Source organism: Neophocaena asiaeorientalis, unplaced genomic scaffold (assembly GCF_003031525.2).
Source record: "Neophocaena asiaeorientalis asiaeorientalis breed wild unplaced genomic scaffold, Neophocaena_asiaeorientalis_V1.1 scaffold119, whole genome shotgun sequence".
Classification (NCBI taxonomy): Eukaryota; Metazoa; Chordata; class Mammalia; order Artiodactyla; family Phocoenidae; genus Neophocaena; species Neophocaena asiaeorientalis.
In genome coordinates, this window is record NW_020175821.1 from 9965910 (window position 1) to 9988383 (window position 22474).

Below are 22474 nucleotides of genomic sequence, written 5' to 3' on the forward strand. Positions count from 1 at the left end.
GCTGATTGGGCCCACCTGGGCATGTATCCCAATTTGTCTGGGTCCTCTTCAGAGCTAGAGAGCTTCTGAAGGCAGAAGATGGGGTGTGTTTTCAAATATTGGAAATTCCGAAGTGCCTGATCCTAGGAAAGCAGTTCCACCAGTATTGACAGGTGAGGGCTGTGAGGTAGGAACAGGAGCCAGGCTTACTTTCCTCCTCACTTCCTTCCCTCCGGTCTCTTTTGAAAGTGGACTCTCTCCAGGAGATCCCTGAGCAAATGTCTGGACGCCTCAGCAGGCAGGCAGACTGGAGCTTTCAGAGCCTCCATGATTCTAAAGGCAGAAATTAAGGGCTTTCTAGGGTCCTGAGCCAACACTGATACCATTTACTGAGCATGATTGATCGGACGGGAGATGTGGCCAAGCCCTGGAGATGCTAATTACTTTGTTAAGCAGAGAAGCCAAGCACTGTAGATGGTAATAGAAGTTGGCATCTCAGCGCTAAATTGTAAGAATCATATTAAGAGTCCTATAGGAGCCTATAGGAGAGTAGTTATCAAGGACAGAAGTAGGGGGAAGGCTCACAGTCTGAGACGGTGATGCTCTGGGGACTTCTACAACTGTAGGAGCCAATCTTTACCCAGAAGACTCAGGTGTGATCATAGTTTTGGGTCTTGTTTGTCTGTGACCACCCATCTGCCTTTCTGTCTACTCCCTTCCTAGTTAGAATAGTCTGATGTAGGGTTGTACAGTTTCTCATGACATTTAAGGATGACTGGGTTTCTGGTTTGACATCTATTTTCTTTGAAAGAAAAGATACTTCAGGAATTATAATTAGCTCTCGGTATTTTTAGAAGCCTCTTTTAGGTGTGTATTCTCTGTCCCTCCTATGAATCAGTCTTGGAACCATCTGGAAGTAAAGAGAAAATTCATTTTCCAAACTGTTGGCAGCTTGCAAGACTTCACCCTAAGACTTTGAAGTCAACCTTTTCAGAAAGGCCTCGTGATAGATTCTTCTCCCTGACACTTTCTACTTCTCCCTACAGATTGCCTTTCCAAAGATGGTTGCTAGCTGTTGCCGCTTCCTGTGCTATTTCTGTCGAATTAGCCGACAAAATCAGAAGGCCATGTTTGAGCATCTCAGTTACCTGCTGGAGAATAGCAGTGTTGGCCTAGGTAGGTCACATCATAACGTCTGCCGTTGGCTCAGAGGTTACCCTCCCCCTGCTGACCACTTAGGCAATAAAGGGAAAAAAGTCACATGCATGCTATGGTATTTTTAAATATAAGAAGGAACCCTGCCTGATCTAAAAACAGGTGAGATGATAATAATACCACGTCTCCACTCTCCAACCTAAGTAGAGAAGTCGCTGCCGACCAGCGCTGGTGATAGATTTGTGTCAGCATAGCCACAGTTTGACTCTTCTCTCTGGAGACCAGTGGCTCATGGTATATGAAATGGTGCCTGAGACTGTGTATGTAGTCTGGAGATACAGCACTTCCCAGCCCATTCAACTGACCAGGGAGCAGTGCTAACGAGACCAAGGTCATGGATCCAATCCCCTCTTGGGCTGCATGCCCGTCCCATCAGCCAACCAGCCAGTGCGTTCGTAGCTGCAAGGCAGACGGGCCAGGAGCAACTATGGGCAACGAGTGTAAATCCATCACCACTGCTAGAAAACCAACGCATGCACAGGCCTCACTCACTGTTGTGGATGTAAACCAAATGAATTTGTGGAAGACTCAAATACACACATGACGTGCACGTGAAATCTGAAATCTCAGTATTCTTATTTATCAAATGCAACCATACAGTGACCAACCTTTTTATAAAACGCCACCTGAAGTTTTTCTCAGTTCTAGCCTAAGAACCAAACAAAGGAAACGAAAGACAACGTTGGTGACCTGATTTAACTGTAAGAGCTAATTCTGTTTGAGGCTGTTTTTAACTCTAGGTGGTGACCCCAGAAATGGCCAAGTTATGTGAGCTTAGTTGATCAAGTGACATCTGAGACTTTTGAATGATCACCAAATGGGGGCCCAAGAACCTCCATGTTAGAAAAGCACTTGAAAATACGTGGTCCCAGCTGATCCTATGAACTGATTTTCTAACTGAAGCTATATTCACAATCAGTAATGAGTGTGGGGAGGAAAGATAGCAAATAGAGCTGTTCTTAAATTGGGTGGGCAGCCCCCCTTGGGGGGCAGCGATGTGATCCAGGTTTTGTGTTTGCTGCCCTCTCCTGGCCATTACTGTGCACTGCAACCTCAGCTCAGCGCTAGATGGCCTCTTTCTCTCTTTCTTTCTCCTTCTCTCCTCCTTCCTCAGCCTCCCCGTCCATGAGAGGATCCACCCCGCTGGACGTGGCTGCTTCCTCTGTGATGGACAACAATGAGTTAGCGCTGGGCTTAGAGGAACCAGACCTCGAGAAGGTAACTGGCCCTGGGGAGGCACTGTGCTTGCTCCCCACTGCCTACAGCACAGCCAGGCCAAGGAAAAGAAGATGGAAGTCTGAGTTTCTGTCAGAACCTGTTTAGCCTGTGACAAAAATATAGGGGGGGGTGCTTCCCTGGTGGCGCAGTGGTTGAGAGTCTGCCTGCCGATGCAGGGGACACGGGTTCGTGCCCCTGTCTGGGAAGATCCCACATGCCGCGGAGCGGCTGGGCCCGTGAGCCATGGCCGCTGAGCCTGCACGTCCGGAGCCTGTGCTCCGCAACGGGAGAGGCCACAGCAGTGAGAGGCCCGCGAACCGCAAAAGAAAAAAAAATATATATATATATATACATATACATATATATATATATGGATGTGAATCACTGGCAGCTGTGTGATAATTAGGACCAAGCATCTCCTGTGGTCTGGGCTCGCCAGCTCCACAGACATGGACATGTGGACATGTGTGTTCTTTGTGTGTGAAGGCCCAGCCTCACTGGTCTGCATGGGTCCACCAGAGACCTGTGGTTCCTAATAACGTTCTGTGTCATCGAATTTACATGTTTATACACTAAAGAAAGCGACATGACAGGAAACGGTATAATTACTCTAAAGATAAAGAGGGCCCACACATGTCCTCTCCGTGGACAGAGGAGACGAAACTGAGCTACCCCACGTCGTCGGGACTGTGACGTGCACTCCTGGTGGTGGTCAGGCCGCCTCGCCTCCATCATTTGTCCCGTCTTGGGACTGTTTCCTTGACTAGACAGCTGACAAGATGGCCAGTGAACTTCCCGAGTGCGGAGAGGCGCAATCTAGTAGGGGGACAAGGAGAAGGTCGTCCACCGCGTGGTGGGTTTGGGAGCACCTAGGAGTGGGCCCCTGACCCTGACAAGGGGATCAGAAAAGGCCCTCAGCAAAGAGATGACCCCCAGCGTGGGCAGAAGCTACTCGGTCACATCGCGGGAAGCGCGTGCCAGGAATGTTTGAAGTTCAGAGAGGAGAGCGTGGCGTGCTTGAACTTCGGAAAGCTGGGTGTGACCGGAGCGCAGAGTGCGAGCAGAAAGGAATGGGCCTTGTGCTGCCATCGCTGCTAATAACAGAAGTCCACTCTCCTCCGGAATCACGGTGTGACATACCCCACTCGGAATTAAGTCACATGACCCTCAGGACAAGCCTTTTTATTGTTGCCCTAGTCATAGGAGAGGAAACTGAGGCACAGAGAGATTAGGGAACATTCTCAGTGTCGTGGGGTTTGTAAGTGTCAGAGCCAGGGGTCAAAAGCACTGGGCTCCAGAGGCCGTGGTCTTACCTATTATATTATGGGACCTCCCTGTAGAGCCTGGAGCCACGGAAGCCACTGGAGGGCTTCAAGCAGAGAAACAACACCACCCCGTTTATATGTTAGAAAACACTTCCTGGTTTCAATAAGAAGAACTGACTGGAACAGAAACAAGACAACCCCCCTGCCCCCATACACACAGGGACTCAGCAGCTGTGCACCCAGCAGCATGACATGTGATAGCTGTTTCATAAATGCCCTGGGTATTCCTGGTCTCTGCCTCTGGTGGGACAGACTTCAGTCGGGCCCAGCTCTTCACACATTTAGACAGCAATAAATATCACGGGTTTTATTTGGGTGCTGTGATGATAACTGACACCTGTATTTAAAAGCAGTTAACGGTTCTCTTTTGACAAGACAGTGCCACAAGCCTCAGTGCCCAGCATCCCAGCGTCAGCCTCGTTCACCTGTGCAGTTGATACTGCTCGACAAGGACCACAAGCCTCCCTCAGAAGATGCAAGATATGTTGAGTGGAGGCCAGGAGGCAGGGAGAGGGGAGAAAGGGGACCCAGGGAAATCTGTAGAGGAGGAGGATGGGGTTGCTGCCTCCTTTTCAGGTGGTTCTTGTGGCTCAGCACAGTACGCAGGCTTTACTCAGACCAGTGTCAGGAAATGCCCCAAGTGTGGTCCCTGGGGGAGAAGGCGAAGGACCAGTAAATGCTGCCATTCCATTCCACCCTTGTATGTATCACAGCAGGAATCAGGCCTGAGACGGAACAGCAACCACACAGACACACACACACACACACACACACACACACACACACACACACACACGAGCACTTATTTTTGTGGCCGGTGAAATGCCCTGCACCTGTAACCCTGAAAACTCTGCCTAATTCCTGCTTTTATTAATGCTTTTCCAGACTTTATTTATTTATTTATTTATGGCTGCATCGGGGCTTCGTTGCTGTGCGCGGGCTTTCTCTAGTTGCGGCGAGTGGAGGCTACTCTTCGTTGCAGTGCGCGGGCTTCTCATTGTGGTGGCTTCTCTTGTTGTGGAGCACAGGCTCTAGGCATGCGGGCTCAGTAGTTGTGGCTCACAGACTCTAGAGCGCAGGCTCAGTAGTTGTGGCGCATGGGCTTCGTTGCTCCACGGCATGTGGGATCTTCCCGGACCAGGGCTCAAACCCATGTCCCCTGCATTGGCAGGTGGATTCTTAACCACTGTGCCACCAGGGAAGCCCTTTTCCAGACATTTTTAAGACCAAACAAAATCTAAACTCCAAGCATAATAATATCCTTGCTCCTTTAAGTAGGAAAAAGTGTGATGATAGTTTCTTACTGAGATTTGGCTTAGATCCATCATTCTTTCAAAATGACTTAGAGTGTTTGCTGTCAGCAAATACATGAGTCATTTGACGAATGTTTATTGAGCCCCTACTCTGTGCTAGGCCTTGGGGACTAAAAAATGAAAACACCATCCTGACTTGGAGGATTAGCAGTATGATGGATTCCCCTCTTCTCCCCACATACATAAAATATCAGAGGCTAAATTAGAATGACAACTGCATTTCAAGCACAGGAGGTCTATTTGCTAAGCTTTTAGCCTGGCACCTTCTGAAAAGTAGGGAGATTCTAAAATATTCTACCAGATCGCAGAGCTGAGATCTTCTGCTAAGTGTCTGGTAACCTGGAAGTGAAGAGAACACACTACCCATCCTAGTCCTTAAGTGGCCATGACCTCTTTGCTAACCATCCCACGTTGAACGTCTCAGCTCCTGACTTGGGACAGCTGTTGTTGAGCCAGAACTTACCTAGGGACCCCTGATTAGTTGAAGGCCCACCCAGTCAACCAGTGGCTGAACGTTTTGGTCTTGAAATAGCATGGCCAAATGAACATGGCCAGCCTGCATCCACTGTTGCCTCCCCAGAGACACCCTACTTAGGCCTACTTTTAAATGGCAGATCCCTCTTGCCAGAACTGGAAAATCCATGGAACACATGGAGCATTCCTACATAGCAGTGATCATCAGTCTCGTCAATTGCTTGGAAGCAAAAATGAATGAAAGGAGGCTTCCCTGGTGGTGCAGTGGTTGAGAGTCCGCCTGCCGATGCAGGGGACACGGGTTCGTGCCCCGGTCCGGGAAGATCCCACATGCCGCGGAGCGGCTGGGCCCGTGAGCCATGGCCACTGAGCCTGTACATCCGGAGCCTGTGCTCCGCAACGGGAGAGGCCACAACGGTGAGAGGCCCACGTACCGCAAAAAAATAATAATAATTAAAAAAAAATAAAAGGTTCCAATTTCAAATCTACTAAATTATTTACCTGGAAAGTCCTGTGCTCTCTCTAGCTTCTAGGTAAATGAAAGCCCTTCAGTTCCCAGAATTTTGCCTGCCTTATAGCTATGTAAAAAACTTACATTAAAAAAAACAAACAAACCTGGGCACTTACTTTTGTATTGTTCTTGGCAGGTGGTGACCTACTTGGCAGGCTGTGGCCTACAGAGCTGCCCCATGCTTCTGGCCAAAGGATACCCTGATGTCGGCTGGAACCCCATTGAAGGGGAGCGCTACCTGTCCTTCCTGAGGTTTGCCGTCTTCGTGAACAGTGAGTCTCAGTTTTCCATGTTTTTCAGACCTAGGATGGCATAATTGTGGTGGATACTAGGAAAAGGAAATCCTTTGCACTGCTTCCTCTCCATAAATATGATAGATTCTGTAGGTAGGTGGCAGCTGGAAGAAAAATCTCAGGGAGAATCAGGCTAGACAAGGATCAAGAGTAGAATCCAATGGACAGTCCTGAGCTCTAGTGCCAGAGCCTGCAAGGAACTCACTGCATGGGCTTGGGCTTGTCATCTCTCTGTACCTCTTCTCCTAAAAGAGGGGGCTTATTAATATCTTAATCTCACCTGTTTCACAGAATTAAATGCAGATGTGCCTCCAGATCCTTAGACTATTAGTTGGTTGGATGGATGGATGGATTGATGGATGGATAGATGGATGGGAGTAAGGATGGATGGATGGATGGAAGGAAAGATGGAAGGAAGGAAGGAAGGCTGGCTGGATGGATGGATGGATGGATGGATGGATGAATGAATGAATAAAAATCAGGAATAACTGATCACTGTTAAAGGTAACTAAACTCCCAGGAGAAAAAAATTGCTATAGAAACCCTAAATATTATTCTTCTTAATATTGATACAAGTCACCTCTCATTTATAGTGAATTCCAAGTTGATACAAATTCTGTATTTTCACTAGTTTAATGTGCTGAATATTGTGTAAAATAGGTAAACTACTTTCTTAAAACTGTACCTTGTCTCCCTAGATTCTGCTAAAATACTAATTCACTTACATTTACGTTATAGTTATAATAGTTCTCCCTTTTCCCAGTTTGGAGTTTCAGGCCAACAAATCCAGCTGGGCTGGTTAAGCGATCACAAAGAGGGATTGCACCTAATTAACAATCATGCCGATTTTTCTAACTATGAGAATTCACCTAAAAATATATTGGCGATGCGGCTTCCCTGGTGGCGCGGTGGTTGAGAGTCCGCCTGCCGATGCAGGGGACACGGCTTCGTGCCCCGGTCCGGGAAGATCCCACATGCCGCGGAGCGGCTGGGCCCGTGAGCCATGGCGGCTGAGCCTGCGCGTCCGGAGCCTGTGCTCTGCAACGGGAGAGGCCATGGCGGTGGGAGGCCCGCGTACCGCAAAAAAAAAAAAATTATGTATATATATAGGTGTGACGTGATCGTTATATTCCCATGTGCTCTTCTTGTCTTCCTTCCCCTCCCCACCCCCCCTGCTTATTTTCCTACACCATAATGCACTCTATTCTTAATATTTGAATGGTTTCCATTGTCCTGGTTTTTCCCCTTTCCTGACTTGGTGACAGACCTTGAGATGTCTACCTCTTGTTCCCCTGGGACTCATCCAGCCAAGTTTTTAGGAACTCGGGCCTTCTGCTTCTCTCTGTGTGTTCATCACTGTCCCTCCTGTCTGTCCATCATCAGCATTGCTAAACTCCATTTTCTTCCTCTGAGGCCAGTTTCAGAGCATCCTCTAATAGTCTGTCTTACTTCTAATCCAGATGATTGCATGTCCAGAATTAATGCAGAGTTACTGTGGTAATAAAGGGAAAATTTTTGTTAAATAGATTTTAAGGATTCATAAATGTCACCAAATTATGTAAATAGACTGTATGACACAAACCAGATACAGGCAGGACCCATTTATTCATGTTGGCCACCTTCACAGTCAAGATCAAGTGCTTTATGAGTCAATTAGTGGGACTGTCCACATGGGTTATGAAGGTAGAGGAGTCCACTGGCTATGGTCTTACCTGGATGGCCAAATTCCAAAACTTCCTTATGCTTATTAGGTACTACCATATTCAACTAAACTCTAAACCAAAAGCATTTGGTCCACCCTCTTTGCTTTCAGGTTGTTTTATGTCTTTTTAATATATTCTCTACAGTACGATTTCATAACGCAATACATTCTAGCAAATCTATTAGACCATCAGTAGGAAGATATATGCACTTTAATGTTTATTGTGTCTCTATTATATAAAGGCCACATTTGGTCCTGGCAAAGGATGTTGGCTTTTGCATTGAAAGAATTAACAGTCTAGTAAGTGGAACAGGCATGGAGAGAGGCCACTGTAGTAAGGAGTGGAGTAAGGTAGGGACAGAGTGATAGAGGATTTCACGAGGGGAAGCTCACATCTGGAGGTGATATTAGAGATGAGCTTTGAAGGGTCAGATTTCCAGATGCAGAGATGTAGAAGAGGTGATCCAGGTAAGGAGAAGCTTGAACAGTGGCCTGAGAGCTAAAGCACACATGCTCAGGAAACACAGTGATTGGCTGATCTAGAGGATAGATACATGGTTGACAGTGGTAAGAGACGAGGTTTAAAAGGTAGGTAGGCAGCTATACTAGGGAGAATCTAAATGCCAAGCTGAAGAGTTTTGTCTTGATTCCGTGTGCAGAGAACTGGGAAAGAAGAGAGATTGATGGCAACCACTGGGAACTTCTGTGCCCAGGTTAGGATAATGAGTTTCTGAATTATAATGGTGGTGATGGGAATGGGATGGAGGAGATCAGCTGGAAATAAATTACAGAGACAGAATTTACAGGACTCGCTGGTGGCGATGACTCTGGTGGCTGGGCCCTGGGTATGTTGGGAGAAAAGGAGCAGAAGTCACTTTGAAGGTTAGAGATTTTGTGTGTGTGTGTGTGTGTGTGTTGGGTCTTCATTGCTGCACGCGGGCTTTCTCTAGTTGCGGCGAGTGGGGGCTACTCCTTTTTGCGGTACACGGGCTTCTCATTGCGGTGGCTTCTCTTGCTGCGGAGCATGGGCTCTGGAGTGCACGGGCTTCAGTAGTTGCGGCACGCGGGCTCAGTAGTCGTGGCTCACGGGCTCTAGAGCACAGGCTCAGTAGTTGTGGCGCATGGACTTAGTTGCTCCATGGCATGTGGGATCTTCCCGGACCAGGGATTGAACCCGTGTCCCTTGTCCCCTGCTTTGTCAGGTGGATTCTTAACCACTATGCCACCAGGGAAGTCCTGAAGCTTAGAGATTTAAAGGTAGGGAGAAAAGAAATAAGGATGGTCAAAAGGAGAAAATGGTTTGAGATGGAGGCTAATGAGCTTGTGTGATTCAGGTAATGATTTGCGAACCCCAAATGGAGATGCCCCTAATTGGGGCAATAGGATAGAGATCAATCAGGCAACAGATTGGGACCGAGTAGACTCGCGGGTCACCTGCAGTTGAAATGGTAGGAGTGGACTGTCACAGGGGAGAGCATGAAAGAGGGAGGGATGGCAAGTATGGAAAAAGAAAAAATTAGAATCTGTTGAGCACCTAGAGGAGATAGAGTGGCTCAGTCACAGCAGAATGACATGGAAGAGTTTGGGCTGGAGGATGGAGTATCTTGGCTTCAGATATGGCTCCATCACTAGCTCTGTGAATGTAGGCAAGTTACTAAAACTTTCCTAGCCTCGGGAGTTTTTTGTATATAAAACAGAGATAATAATGGCATATATCTCACAGAGTTGTTCTGAGGCTTAAATGAAGTGATCCGTGGAAAACTCAGATGAGCACGCTGCCAGACATGTAGTAAGCCTGCAGTTGTGTTAGTTGGCATTGTTATCGTGATCCTTACAAGAGTATTAGGGCGTTTGAAATGGGAAGACTCTCATAAACAGATTCCTTGGGATCACAAAGCTCTTTGTCTTTACACCTTTATTTCAAAGTCTTTATATCTAAGAGGTGATTACAAAGGACTTCCCGGCCACTTTTGTGGCCTCTGCTCAGCAGTGAAAGATGAAGGTATTATGGGTGATCATGATAGATAACGGGAGTGGTTATGGTGGGTGATGGGTGATGGTGGGGGTCGGTTGGTGGTAGGTGGTGATGGTGGGTGAGTCATAGTGAGGGTAGTAATAGTGGGTAGTGATTGGTGATGACAGTGATGATGGGATATGATGGTTGAGCGGTAGCCATCGTGGGTTTTGTGAGGTGATCAAGGTGAGTGGTGGTTAGTGATGGTACGTGTGGTGATAATGTTTCGTGGGTAGTGGTGAGTGATGGTAGGGGTGGTCGTAGTGGGTGATGGTAGTGGTGGTGGTACATGATGGCTGGGTGGCAGACGGTCATAGTGGGTTGTAGGGGTGACTGTGGTAGGTGGTAGTGCGCGGTGAAGATGGTGGCAGTGGTAATAACAGCTAGCACTTAGCATTTTCATGTGCCAGGCATGGTTCAAAGCACTTTTATATGTATTAACTTTTTCATTTGACGCAACAATCCAATGAGTTAGATACAGTTCTCTTTATCATTTTATGGATAAACACCCCTCTGCTGAGAGAGATTAAGTACCTTTCCCAGAATCACACAGCTAGTAAGACTTTTCCTAAGATTTGAACCAGAGCAGTTTGGCTCCAGAGGCCAAACTGCACTCAAACCATTATGTAGTATTGCCTGGACAACACTTTCTCCCTAATGAGCAAGGAGAAATAGCATTTCCTCCTTTGAGCTGATCAGTAATTGTGGAATTATTTAATTTCTGTTTGGTGCTAATGTTTAAAAAACATTTTTTTTGAAGGCAAATCAAAAGCTCTTGCTAAGAGGGAGGGGATATGGGGATATATGTATACATATAGTTGATTCACTTTGTTGTACAGCAGAAACTAACACAACATTGTAAAGCAATTTTACTCCAATAAAGATGTTTAAAAAATAAAAAAGCTCTTGCTATATCAGAATAATAGAATTAGAAAATTCTTTCTAACATTATTTTACTAGTTTCTATTACAGTTGGTGTTAAATCTTCTTAAAGCATATCATTTTCTCCACTTTATTTTTATTAGCTTGCTGGGAAGCCTTGGGTTGTGTTTAACGCTAGGAGTCCTGAAGCTGACAAGTTTCTATTAACCCAGGAGTTGCAAACTTTATAGCCAGTGTACACACAGATGTGTCGGGGTGTCTGATTAATCCCTTCCTAATGTAGCACCAAGTAGGAAAAGATTCCTTACAAATCCTCAAAAAGAAAGAAAAAGTAATTCTGTGCCTTGTTAGATTCCTCGGAGTATTCTAGTGATATCTTCCTCAGGCTACAAGCTTATCTGTGAGGAACACAGCATGTCCTAGCTTTGCTGAATCTTGTTTCCCTAGGCAGCTTGATCATCAGTGGTCATAAGCTGGGCATCCATCATATGACATGTGAAGAGTATATGAGGGGTTATGAGAAGTGACAGGAGACATGCTCTAGAAGTTCTGCCCTGAAGTCACTTACGAATCAAAGCAGCAAACAGAGCAAACCCAAGTAAAATTATCAGCAACGTACATACACACTAAAAACTCAACTACACCTACCTACGTAGTGAGACGTGTGACTGTTGGCAGGCCAGAAATGATGGTGCTTGTTGGAATCTGGTGAAGTGAATATAGGAATGCCTGGGGAAGAAGGCAAATGTTGAATAACATCTTGAAGAAAGAAATGGACATAGTTTTTAACAGAGTAGTTGGGGGAGAGCATACTGGGGGGCATTGAGCTGGGAGCCATGAAACTTTTAGGATGTGTCGTTTATGTCTCAATAACAATGGAAGAAAAGTCTTTTAGGATCAAGGGTACAAAGTAGCATGTTAGCTTTGAAGGGCATAGTAGGAATGAATGCTTAAAAGAATCAGCTGGTTCATATATTCATGTTTTTAGAGTTAGAAAAAGATGTAATAACCATTCTTCAGTGTGATTGGTACTGATGACCGGGGATGGTTAGGATTAAAATGTCTAAGATGTTCTCAAATTTATAATCCTAGGAAACGGACAGCCTTGCTTCCTGCAAACAAAGGCTGATAATTGGTCTGATAATGCAGTGATGGAGAGTCACCCTCAGCATTCCATCTGATCATTTCAAGCCTCTACATGATGTTAACAAGAGGCTTGCGCATACAGTGTTAGATAATTCAGACATGAGCTCTGTTCTTATTAAATATACAGTCTAGTGAGAAAAGTAGAAACAGATACAAACAATTCATTAATTATACTTGTGTGCAGGGCTTTAAGGAAGAGGATAGGGTATTTGAGAGGACTAGATCCTCTGGGGCTTCCAAGCTTAAGCTGGTCCTGAAGGATGAAGTGGAGTTACCTAGATCAAGGTTTTATGTCAAAGGAATGAGAAAGGCAAAGTTCCAGGCAAAGGAACTTAAAACAGGGATTGTGTTTAGAATAGAGAGAGTAAGAAAAGCGATGGGCGCAAGGTAAAATCATTTCATCCTTCCTAATCATCCCTGTGGTGAGAATGACCGCTTCTGGTTAAAATGGGGAGAATCATTCCATTTCCATCCAACTTCTTAGGAACATTGAAAAGAAGGTCCTAATGCGAAGGCAGTGTTGAGAGCCTTTGAAGAAAGGCTCTGTGAACATACACACTGCTATTAAGCTTATTATTCATTTGGAACTCCAGCAAAAACATTGCTGTAAGCCCCTGGGCAAAACTAGCTTACCTCAGATCTCTCTCTCCCTTGAAAAATGCCCTCAAGGTCAGTATTCAGCTTCCCCACTGTGGATTTGGTTGGCAGTCCGACTTCCTGAACTACAGGTAATTAGGAAGAGAATGTTCTCTCTCTTCTAATCAGGCCATCCTCTCTACCTTGTGAAGCCTTGAGAAATTCTTTTCCTTGGTCCCCTCTCCAGTTAGCATCAATGGTTGCACTTCAGTTCCTTCCTATTGCAGGGCGCCCTCTGCATCCCCCACGGATTGACCACAATTCAGTGATCAAGTGATGGCTTCCTGGGTCCATTGTAGCTCCAACCTGATTAGCTTAGATTTGAAGACCTGAAATTCAGATAAAATAAGGCTAATTTGGCAAATGAATTTCAATAGCAAACTCAATATAGAACTCATAGCCTGATTTTTCAAATTCTTTTGGACATTGTGGTCCACGTTCCGTCAAATTCCATGATGCTGATCGCTTCGGAAAGAGCTAAGTTAATTTCAGTGTGCTGGTAAAGACAAGGGCTGACCCACAAGTGTTTCCATTCTGAGAACTGAAAGAATCAGAGCACAGTGTTTAAGTAAGCTTGACTAACAGGGTTGAGTTTTTTCTCCATTTTTTGACACTTACAATTTCAAAGTTTTAGCTTCATTATTCTTGTCATAGAAAATGACAACTAAGAGTGTGCTACCTGGTAAGTTTTGTGGGCGAACAACATTTGAAAGTAGCCAGCTGTGAGTTATGTCTGTAACTAAGAATATTTGCTTTCAAATATGCTGATGATCGTGGTGCTTTTCTTTGAGTATCCCTCTGTGATTAAACTCTATCATGTATCAATGCTAGGTTCACCTCGTAGGAGAATATGTCCTTAAGACTTAGCGTCACCTCTTTATCTGAGCTCTTCTGTAAACTGTACAGTATCACTCAACCTTGTCCTTGGGTTCCTTTCCTGCCCTGATTCATTCCACCATACCATTATTGTGATTATTTTCCCTTTATAGCACCTCCTGAGAATTTTCTTCACATGGATTCTGGTTTAATTAAAAACAAATTCTTTTTTGATGTTACATTAGATGAAACCCGAAGAAAAGCTCCTTTATGAAAATGTCAGTCTCTTCTTGAAGGATTGAGCTATAAAATAGTGAATGCATGCTGATGGGCTGTATAAATTCAGTTTAATGAAATATTCTGAATCTAGTTACACAGTTCTAAAACTTACAGAGGTATATACGTACAATCCTGAATTTCACCTGTGGTGTAGAAGGTCAAGTGGTAAAAGAGGCCGTCAGCCGGCCAAGCTCTTGACCAGGACTACAGGTAGACTCTCCAGGGCTGTGAGACACAGCAGTGTGTTCACTTGTGAGTTTGTGTGGGCACAAGTTAGTTTCAAATATATGAACAGCAAGCTCAGCCCTTCTGATGCTGTGGACATGGTGGAGGAAATCTCTGCATGTAGGTTAAACGAAAAGACTCACTCTAAAACTAGAAGAGGCACAAACATCTCAACAGGGCAAGTGAGACCCAGTGAGACTGTGCAGTGTACATACTGACACAGGGATTTGCTAAAAATCTGGAAGAGAAGCCAGATGTTATGGGTTCCCATCCGAATGCTCTACTCTAAGTTGATTCATGAAATTTTTCATCAAACAGAACTTAAACTCCTGTGATAGTTTTAAAATATATCTATAAATTCTTCCATGCTCCTTCTTCCAAAAGATGGAACCTGCTTCTTCTTCCTTTTTTTTTTTTTTTTTTTTTTCTACGCGGGCCTCTCCCTGTTGTGGCCTCTCCCGTCGCGGAGCACAGGCTCCGGACGCGCAGGCTCAGCGGCCCCGGCTCACGGGCCCAGCCGCTCTGCGGCACGTGGGATCTTCCCGGACCGGGGCACGAACCCTTATGCCCTGCATCAGCAGGCGGACTCTCAACCACTGCGCCACCAGGGAAGCCCTTCTTCTCCCTTTGAGTGTGAGCTGGACTCAGTGAATCACTTCTCATGAATAGGATATGGCAGAAGTGACAGTATGTGACAAAGTTGTAAAAGGTATTGCAGCTTCTGCCTTACCCTCTCTCTTGGATCCTTTGCTCTGTGGGAAGCCAACTGGCATGTCATGAGAACACTCAAGGAGCCCTGTGGAGAGGTCACATGGTGAGGAACGGAGGCCTCCTGCCAACAGCCATGTGAGTGAGCGTGGAAGCTGATACTCCACGTCCAGCACGCCTTCAGGAGACTGCAGCGCTGGCTGATATTTTTACTGCAACCTCATAGGAGATCCCAAGCCAGGACCACCTCACTTAGTCACTCCCGAATTCCTGACTACAGAAACTGTGAAATAATAGTTACTGCCTTAACCTGCTAACATTGGAGGAAAATTTTAATGCAAGAATAAATAATTAATATTACAACAGCATATCAAGATGCTATCTATTATAGAGCTCAATCCTCTAATAATATCTAATGATCTTATTTAAAAGTTTTTCTTTAGGCTTCATCCAATATACAGCATCAAAAAGTCTTGTCTTTGAGGCTTCTCATTAGCCCAGGGATAAGTTCTTAGACACAAATTAAGTTGTCATCTGAGACACTGAGACAGAAAGTGTGTTTCATGAAATTGTTTGAACAAGCTGTAAAACTACTTTTGATTATAAAGATTGGCTCTGAGAAGCACTGGCTATCCCTCTCTACGTGTCATAGTTCACTGCTTAGTTGTCTACGGTTCTTCCAAAGAAAAATACCAGCAAAATACAATTGTCCAACCTTTAGCTCCCCACAGAGCTAGTCTAAGAGTAACCAGGATAACTTTACCAAGTAGATTCTCACCTGGATAAATGATTTCAGAAATGCCCTGAGGTTCATCCCCACAGACCTGGTTGTTCTAGGGTATGTATTAGACTCTGAGAGGAGACAGCTCAGGAGCTCGCATGTCCCTTCTCCGGATGATAATTGAGGCACACCCGATTGAGTTACCATCGTACCTCCTCTCAAAGGAAGGAAGGAAATACCTATGAAGCACCCCTCAGGGAGTTAATAAAGAGGTAAAGTCACTTGTGAATTAATCAGTAATCCATGGCAGACTCCGTAGTGTGTTTCTTGCCCTCTGAGGACCTAAATATAGCGAAATAATGTGAATAGCACAAAATCCTGAACTGAGAAGTAAGACTGTTCTATATCAGTTAATCGTAATACTTCAGATAAATAGAGTCTGATGTAATTTATCAAAGCTCCCCTCTCTCTGCATCAGTATTACCTCGTAATCTTAAGAGTATGTGACAAGATCAATCAAATACTGTTCTCCCAGCCTCGTCGATTAGAAATCAAATCTGGGGGAATTCCCTTGTGGTCCAGTGGTTAGGACTCTGCACTGTCACTGCTGAGGACATGGGTTCAATCCCTGGTCTGGGAACCAAGCCGCCTGGCGTGGCCAAAAAGAAATCAGTTCCGGGGTTGTTCTCTCCAATGAGATGGTAATAACGCTTCTTTCCCTTAGGTGAAAGTGTGGAAGAAAACGCCAGCGTCGTGGTCAAGCTGCTCATCAGACGCCCCGAGTGCTTCGGCCCGGCCCTGCGGGGTGAAGGAGGAAATGGTCTATTGGCGGCCATGCAAGGCGCCATTAAGATCTCCGAGAACCCAGCCCTCGACCTCCCCTCGCAGGGGTACAAGAGAGAAGTGTAAGTGAACGAATTGCCTTCTCACCCCAGTATGGTTGTCGAGCTCTGAAATGTTCTCAGTACACGCACGGTAAAGCAAACGTCCATAACCTCCCCCGGCAGAGAAAGCACAGGCGCTCTGCAGTTGTGGCTCACACATTTTAGGTCACTGTGTCAAGCTTGTTATCTCGACTCCCAGTAAGCCTAGTGATCAGTATCATCTTCACCCCGTTCCATTTCTCCTACTCCACTCAGGCCAGTTGGCAAATGGAGGAGTCAGCAAGCTCTTTCAGCCCTCGCTGCGCCTCCCTATGGCATCCCCATGGGAGGAAGCTGTATCCAGGCTAAGAGGCCTGGATCAACAGGGTTCCAGTCACTGTCTAACCCCAGCCCGTTCCCTTCAGTATTTTGAACCTTGGTGTCCCATCTCATACCTCACTTTTAAGAAGAGGGAGTACCCTGCACTTCCTCTTCCGAAAGTGTTCGATTTGATTCCTTAGGTAAAAAGAAATCTGCAGAATGTGAAAAATCACAGCAGTAAAAATCTTGGTATTTAGGGCTTCCCTGGTGGCGCAGTGGTTGAGAGTCCGCCTGCCGATGCAGGGGACATGGGTTCGCGCCCCGGTCCGGGAAGATCCCACATGCCGCAGACCAGCTAGGCTGATGAGCCATGGCCACTGAGCCTGCGCGTCCGGAGCCTGTGCTCCACAACGGGAGAGGCCACAACAGTGAGAGGCCCGCGTACCGCAAAAAAAAAAATCTTGGTATTTAATGGTTAAAAATATAGTTAGTACATTATCAGATTGCCTTGTGACCTCCCTTTCGTTATGTCTTGTGAACATTTCCCTTCTATTGCAGCCTCTAGATTAGACCCCAGAATCTAGAGATGGGATATAACTCAGCAGAGGTAACTTTGCAGCCAGTGGCTCCTTTTTCTTTTTTGGAGCGGGGGTGGTTATTAGTTCTGGCAGGTGATCTGGTAGAGTTAGATAGAATCCCGAACATAAACTGTCCTAAATTTCTCATGTAAAATGAGAATAACTGGGGCCCAGAGTCAAATAGCTTGTTAGCAGCAGGGCCAGGACCTGGACTTGACCCTTCTGACTTCTTGTCCAATGTGCTTTCCATGTCTATTAAGGAAGGAAAAGGGAAGGAATGGTTGGTAGGAGCTTTGGGGGTCACAGTACCGCTCCATGAGTATGTGTGGTCTGCATGATCCATTCATGTCAGTAAAGTTCATGGGACCCTAGGAATGTCATGAACAAATATTTGGGTCCCTTGAGCTTGGTGAGTTAAACCATCTCATTGACAGCTAGAGGGAGAGAAGGAGCCCAACGGAAAGGATGCGTGAAGCCCAGGGTGAGCAGAGAAAGTGTTTCTATATCGTGTCTAAAACATGACCCCACCTGCCAGGCTGCCTACACCTCCTTGTGTTGGTTGTGTCTCAGCAGCTCGGAGGACCATGAAGATGAAGAAGAGGTCGTGCACATGGGCCATGCAATTATGTCATTTTATTCGGCTCTTATAGATCTGCTGGGCCGCTGTGCTCCTGAAATGCACGTAAGTGATGAGTTCGCAGAGAGCAGGTTTGAGGGGCTTGAACCAGGAACACTGTAGGTTTCATGAATGTCATTTCTTCTTCCGACTCTGACGTTTGTGAACACGCCTTGCTTTCTGTTCCTTTTAGCCAATATCAAAAGTAGTTTCCATCTCTCGTACCTGATTCTAGAGTTTTCCAAGGAATGACTCCTGGGAAGGTCTCTGCGTTGTGTGATTTCTCTGTGACACTAATAGGGCATATCTGATACATATTCTGTTTCAAAAGCCTCCCCAAAACTATGTTTTCCTATGCCTCACCTTGGTCAAACTGTGACCAACTTGATTTCTTGATTGTGTCTATCAGGACACTCCACATGGAAAATCCTTTCTTGACAACCATGGTGTCAGGCATCAGGAAGGTAGTCACGGTTCATGTTTGCTTATTTCCCAGAGGTTAGCTTTACAGACATAATTTAAAAAATGTTTCTAGGGCTTCCCTGGTGGCACAGTGGTTGAGAGTCCGCCTGCCGATGCAGGGGACACGGGTTCGTGCCCCAGTCCAGGAAGATCCCACCGGCTAGGCCCGTGAGCCATGGCCACAGAGCCTGCGCGTCCGGAGCCTGTGCTCCACAACGGGAGAGGCCACAGCAGTGAGAGGCCCGCGTACCGCAAAAAAATTATGTTTTCACCTTCTTTTTTTCATCTCTGCTGGGGGTGGAGAAAGAGATTGGCCTTATTTCTCATAAAGACTCACATCATAAGTGAGAGAGGAAATAATTACTTCTTGTAAGAAAACAGAAAAGATAGCTTTTTATATTTAAAAAAATACTTGGTTAACTCTTTAAAAGAACTGTTGGCTTTGCTCATCCAGGGCTCAGGCGCCTGCCTCTCACTGCCTTTGGATTACGTCAGAGCGTCTCCTCAAAGTACTTGCAATGCAGACTGGGATGACATAAACAGTGGTTTCTGGTATTGATGAGGTTATATATTTGGTCACTGCCAAGAGAACAGTGGATATGTTGTATTTGTTTAATGCTAATGAAAGACAGAATCAATTAAAGTAGTGGCTTTCAAACTTTCTTTCTGACCAAAAAAAAAAAGAATTTGTTTTGATCATAGTAAGACATACAATTTACATTGCAACCTAGTCTACATATATTCCAGAAACCAAGTTTATCCTTACTATGGATAATGCACTCTAATATTTTCTATTCTATACTAATTTATTTCCTGCTTTTTAATGCTGGTGACAATCCACTAAATGAGGTTACAGCCCACTAATTGGTCATGACTACAGTTTGAAAGACATTGCATTAAAGCATTCACTCTTATCTTTCTTCTGGTTTGTCATGGTCTTATCTAATAAATGATGTAGCCTGTTTGCAAATCCATCTACAAGTGTTTAGGGAAACTATTCCAGTATGGAAGAATCTAGGATAAAAGTACTGTGGAGAGGAGACAGTCTAAATCTTCAAAGTGAGGCTATTCTAGTTCCCACTGTGGAACTTGTACCTTACCCACATAGGCCCATCTTTCCATTTCTGTGCCCTTAAACAAATAAAGGAAACTTGAAAGGGGGCTAGGGAAATACTAGGGTGTCCTACAGTCTTGGGGCAGGGTGTCATTTCCCCAGATCACCTGTAATCACTTCAAAAGGCAGGTTACACCATTTGCCTTGTCTCGGGAAGACAGGCCGCATGGGATAGCTAAGTCATCAGAGCCCCACTGGGAAGGCGTTACCTCCTTGCTTACTGCCCCTCAGATCCAATACCTTATACACACACACACACACACACACACACACACACACACCTCTCCCGTGGCCCCTCCTCTGTTAGTGAGGGGGAGGGCTGATGCCATCATCGCTGACAGCCTCCCCTCTGCCCACAGGAATGAGAGGTGGCAGCTAGGGTCACACACAGGTGTTCTCCTGTCTCCAGTCCTTCAAGCATTATGTCTCAGCATGTCATCCATCTCCCTCCTGGGTAGAGTCTATCCTGAGCTCATGACACTTCCATTGCTGGCTAAGAGCCTGTGCCCAGAAGCGCACCTGCTGCCCCCAGATCCAAGAGAATGTGCACCTGTACACCCCACCTGTGGCCATAAGGATCAGGTTATCCGTCCCCGGATAATTCCCTTGAGATGTTCACGTTCTCTCTGACATCCTCTACACCCCTTTTATTGCCCTAGTCCCAGCATTAATCAAACTTTTAGGAAATAGAAATTCCTAAGTCGTTTCTACATTTAGCAGAATTCCAGGGTCTGGAATCGTGGCCACATTGTCATCACTCCTGTCATAGCCACCAAGAGCTCCTGGTATTGCAGTCACACTGAGGACAGGCTGCACCTTCAGTGCTGAGACTTGATGGCAAAATGGCATGACCATTGCTGTCGCAGCAAAGGAACACACTAACCCTCCTTGGCCAGAGTCATTCCCTCAGTAGCAGCCCTTCTAGAAAATCAGGAGAAAACTCCTCTTTTCCCTGTGGTCACACATGTCTAGAACAATTAGGGAAACATAGACGTGTACCCACCCCATCCCCCCGACAAGGAGAACCATTTTACTGCCCCAGGCTTCTGAAGCAGGAGTGTGGGAACCTCATTTATCTTACTCTCCAAACCTACCTTGCAGCTTATCCAGACAGGAAAGGGGGAAGCCATCCGGATCAGGTCCATCCTGCGCTCCCTGGTCCCCACCGAGGACTTGGTTGGAATCATCAGCATCCCCTTGAAACTGCCCTCCCTGAACAAAGGTAAGGGAAGCTGCTGGAGGCTGGGTCCTGCCAGTCTCCCCAGGGCCACCTGTTCACAGCAGGACTCCATCCGCAGTGCAGGGCTCCTCCCAGCCTCCTGCTGCAGGGCAGGCTGCACGGGCGAAGTATCTTGCTCTTTTTCTGGTGTTGAGGGGTCCTCTCCTCCCAGTTCCAGCCGGCTGCTGTCTCCCCTGCTCCCCTGCGTTGAGACTCCTGTACCCCATTTCCTATCAGTACGGCTAGTCCAGACCTCAGTCTTCTGAACTCCAGCCCTCTGGAAGGAGGCTGATGGACTGGAACCAATGAGATCTCTCACCCAACCTTCCTTCTCCTTTGCCTCTGTGCCCCCAGCTTGTGCAGCCAGCCAGAGCAACAAAAGGATAGGGTCTGACCCAGGCTCCCCTGCACCACAGTACCGTGTCCCTCACAGCCATGGATCATAAAGAGTTTTCCCCCAATGTGACATTGGGCATCAGTCCTTATTAACTTGGCAGAACTTATACTCTCCCAAAAGCACACAGGTTCTCCATGTCACTCCACCTGCTATCCAGGCAGGTTCCTCGTAGCAGACGGAAGAATTGAAAAGATAGTATGATTCTGTTATAGAGTTTCCCCAAACTAGTGTTCCAAGGAACATTTTTATAAAAGATATTAATTGGCGTACATGTCAGCAAGGGGTTTGCAGTCAATCACTTTGGGGAACCTATGGAATATATCACATTTTTTCCATCCTTATTGAGATATAACTGACATATAATGTTATATAAGTTTAAGGTGTACAATGCTCTGATTTGATATTACAAAATGTTTACCAAAATAAGGTTAGTTCATGCATACTTCACCTCACATAATTACCATTTGTTGTGGTTGTAACGGTGAGAACATTTAAGTTCTACTCTCATAGTAACTTTCACAATACAGTATTGTTAACTATGGTCACCGTGCTGTACATTAGATCCCCAAAACTTATTCATCTTATAACTGAAAGTTTGTACCCTTTGGCCAACATCTTCCATTTCTCTCACTTCCCCCAACACCTGGTAACCATCAATCTACTCTCTGTCTCTATGAGTTCAGTTACTTTAGATTTGACACATAAGTGAGATTATACAATACTTGTCTTTCTCTGTCTTATTTCACTTAGCATTGTACCTTCAAGATCCATCCATGTTGTTGCAAATGGCAGGATTTCCTTCTTTTTATGGCTAAATAATATTCCTTTGTGTGTGTCTGTATATATGTGTATACATACCACATTTTCTTTATCTATCTATTAGACTTTTATTTCTATATCTTGGCTATTGTGAGTAATGTTGCAGTGAGCATAAGGTTGCAGATATCTCTTTGAGATAGTGATTCCATTTCCTTTGGCTGTATATCCAAAAGTGGGATTGCTGGATCATTTGGTTGTTCTATTTATAATTTTTTTGAGGAACCTCAACACTGTTTTCCATATTAGCTGCACCAATTTATATTCCCACCAACAATGCACAAAGATTCCCTTTTCTCCATATCCTCACCAGCATTTGTTATCCCTTGGTTTTTTGTTTTTGTTTTTGTTTTTTATAATAACCATTCAGCAGGTGTGAGGTGATATCTCATTGTGGTTTTGATTTGCATTTCCCTGATGATTAGTGATGTTGAGCATCTTTCCACGTACTTGTTAGCCATTTGCATGTCTTGGAAAAATGTCTATTTGGGTCCTTTGCCCATTTTACATCAGATGATTTGTTTTTGTTTTTGCTGTTGAGTTTTTATAGTTCCTTATATACTTTGTATATTAACTCCTTGTTGGATATATGGTTTGCAAATATTTTCTCATATTCTGTAGGCTGTCTTCT

The 22474-nt window shown here is 45.4% G+C and overlaps 1 protein-coding gene across 1 annotated transcript in view; it reads left to right on the forward strand.

The window, feature by feature from the left end:
• The window catches only part of RYR3 (ryanodine receptor 3), a 381491-nt gene that overhangs the window by 239361 nt on the left and 119656 nt on the right, over positions 1-22474 (forward strand). The window contains exons 41-46 of the mRNA XM_024732458.1: positions 1026-1155; positions 2309-2412; positions 6172-6307; positions 16182-16362; positions 17790-17901; positions 20513-20633. Coding sequence (XP_024588226.1) covers positions 1026-1155; positions 2309-2412; positions 6172-6307; positions 16182-16362; positions 17790-17901; positions 20513-20633 — 784 coding nt within the window. The remainder of the gene's footprint in view (positions 1-1025; positions 1156-2308; positions 2413-6171; positions 6308-16181; positions 16363-17789; positions 17902-20512; positions 20634-22474) is intronic.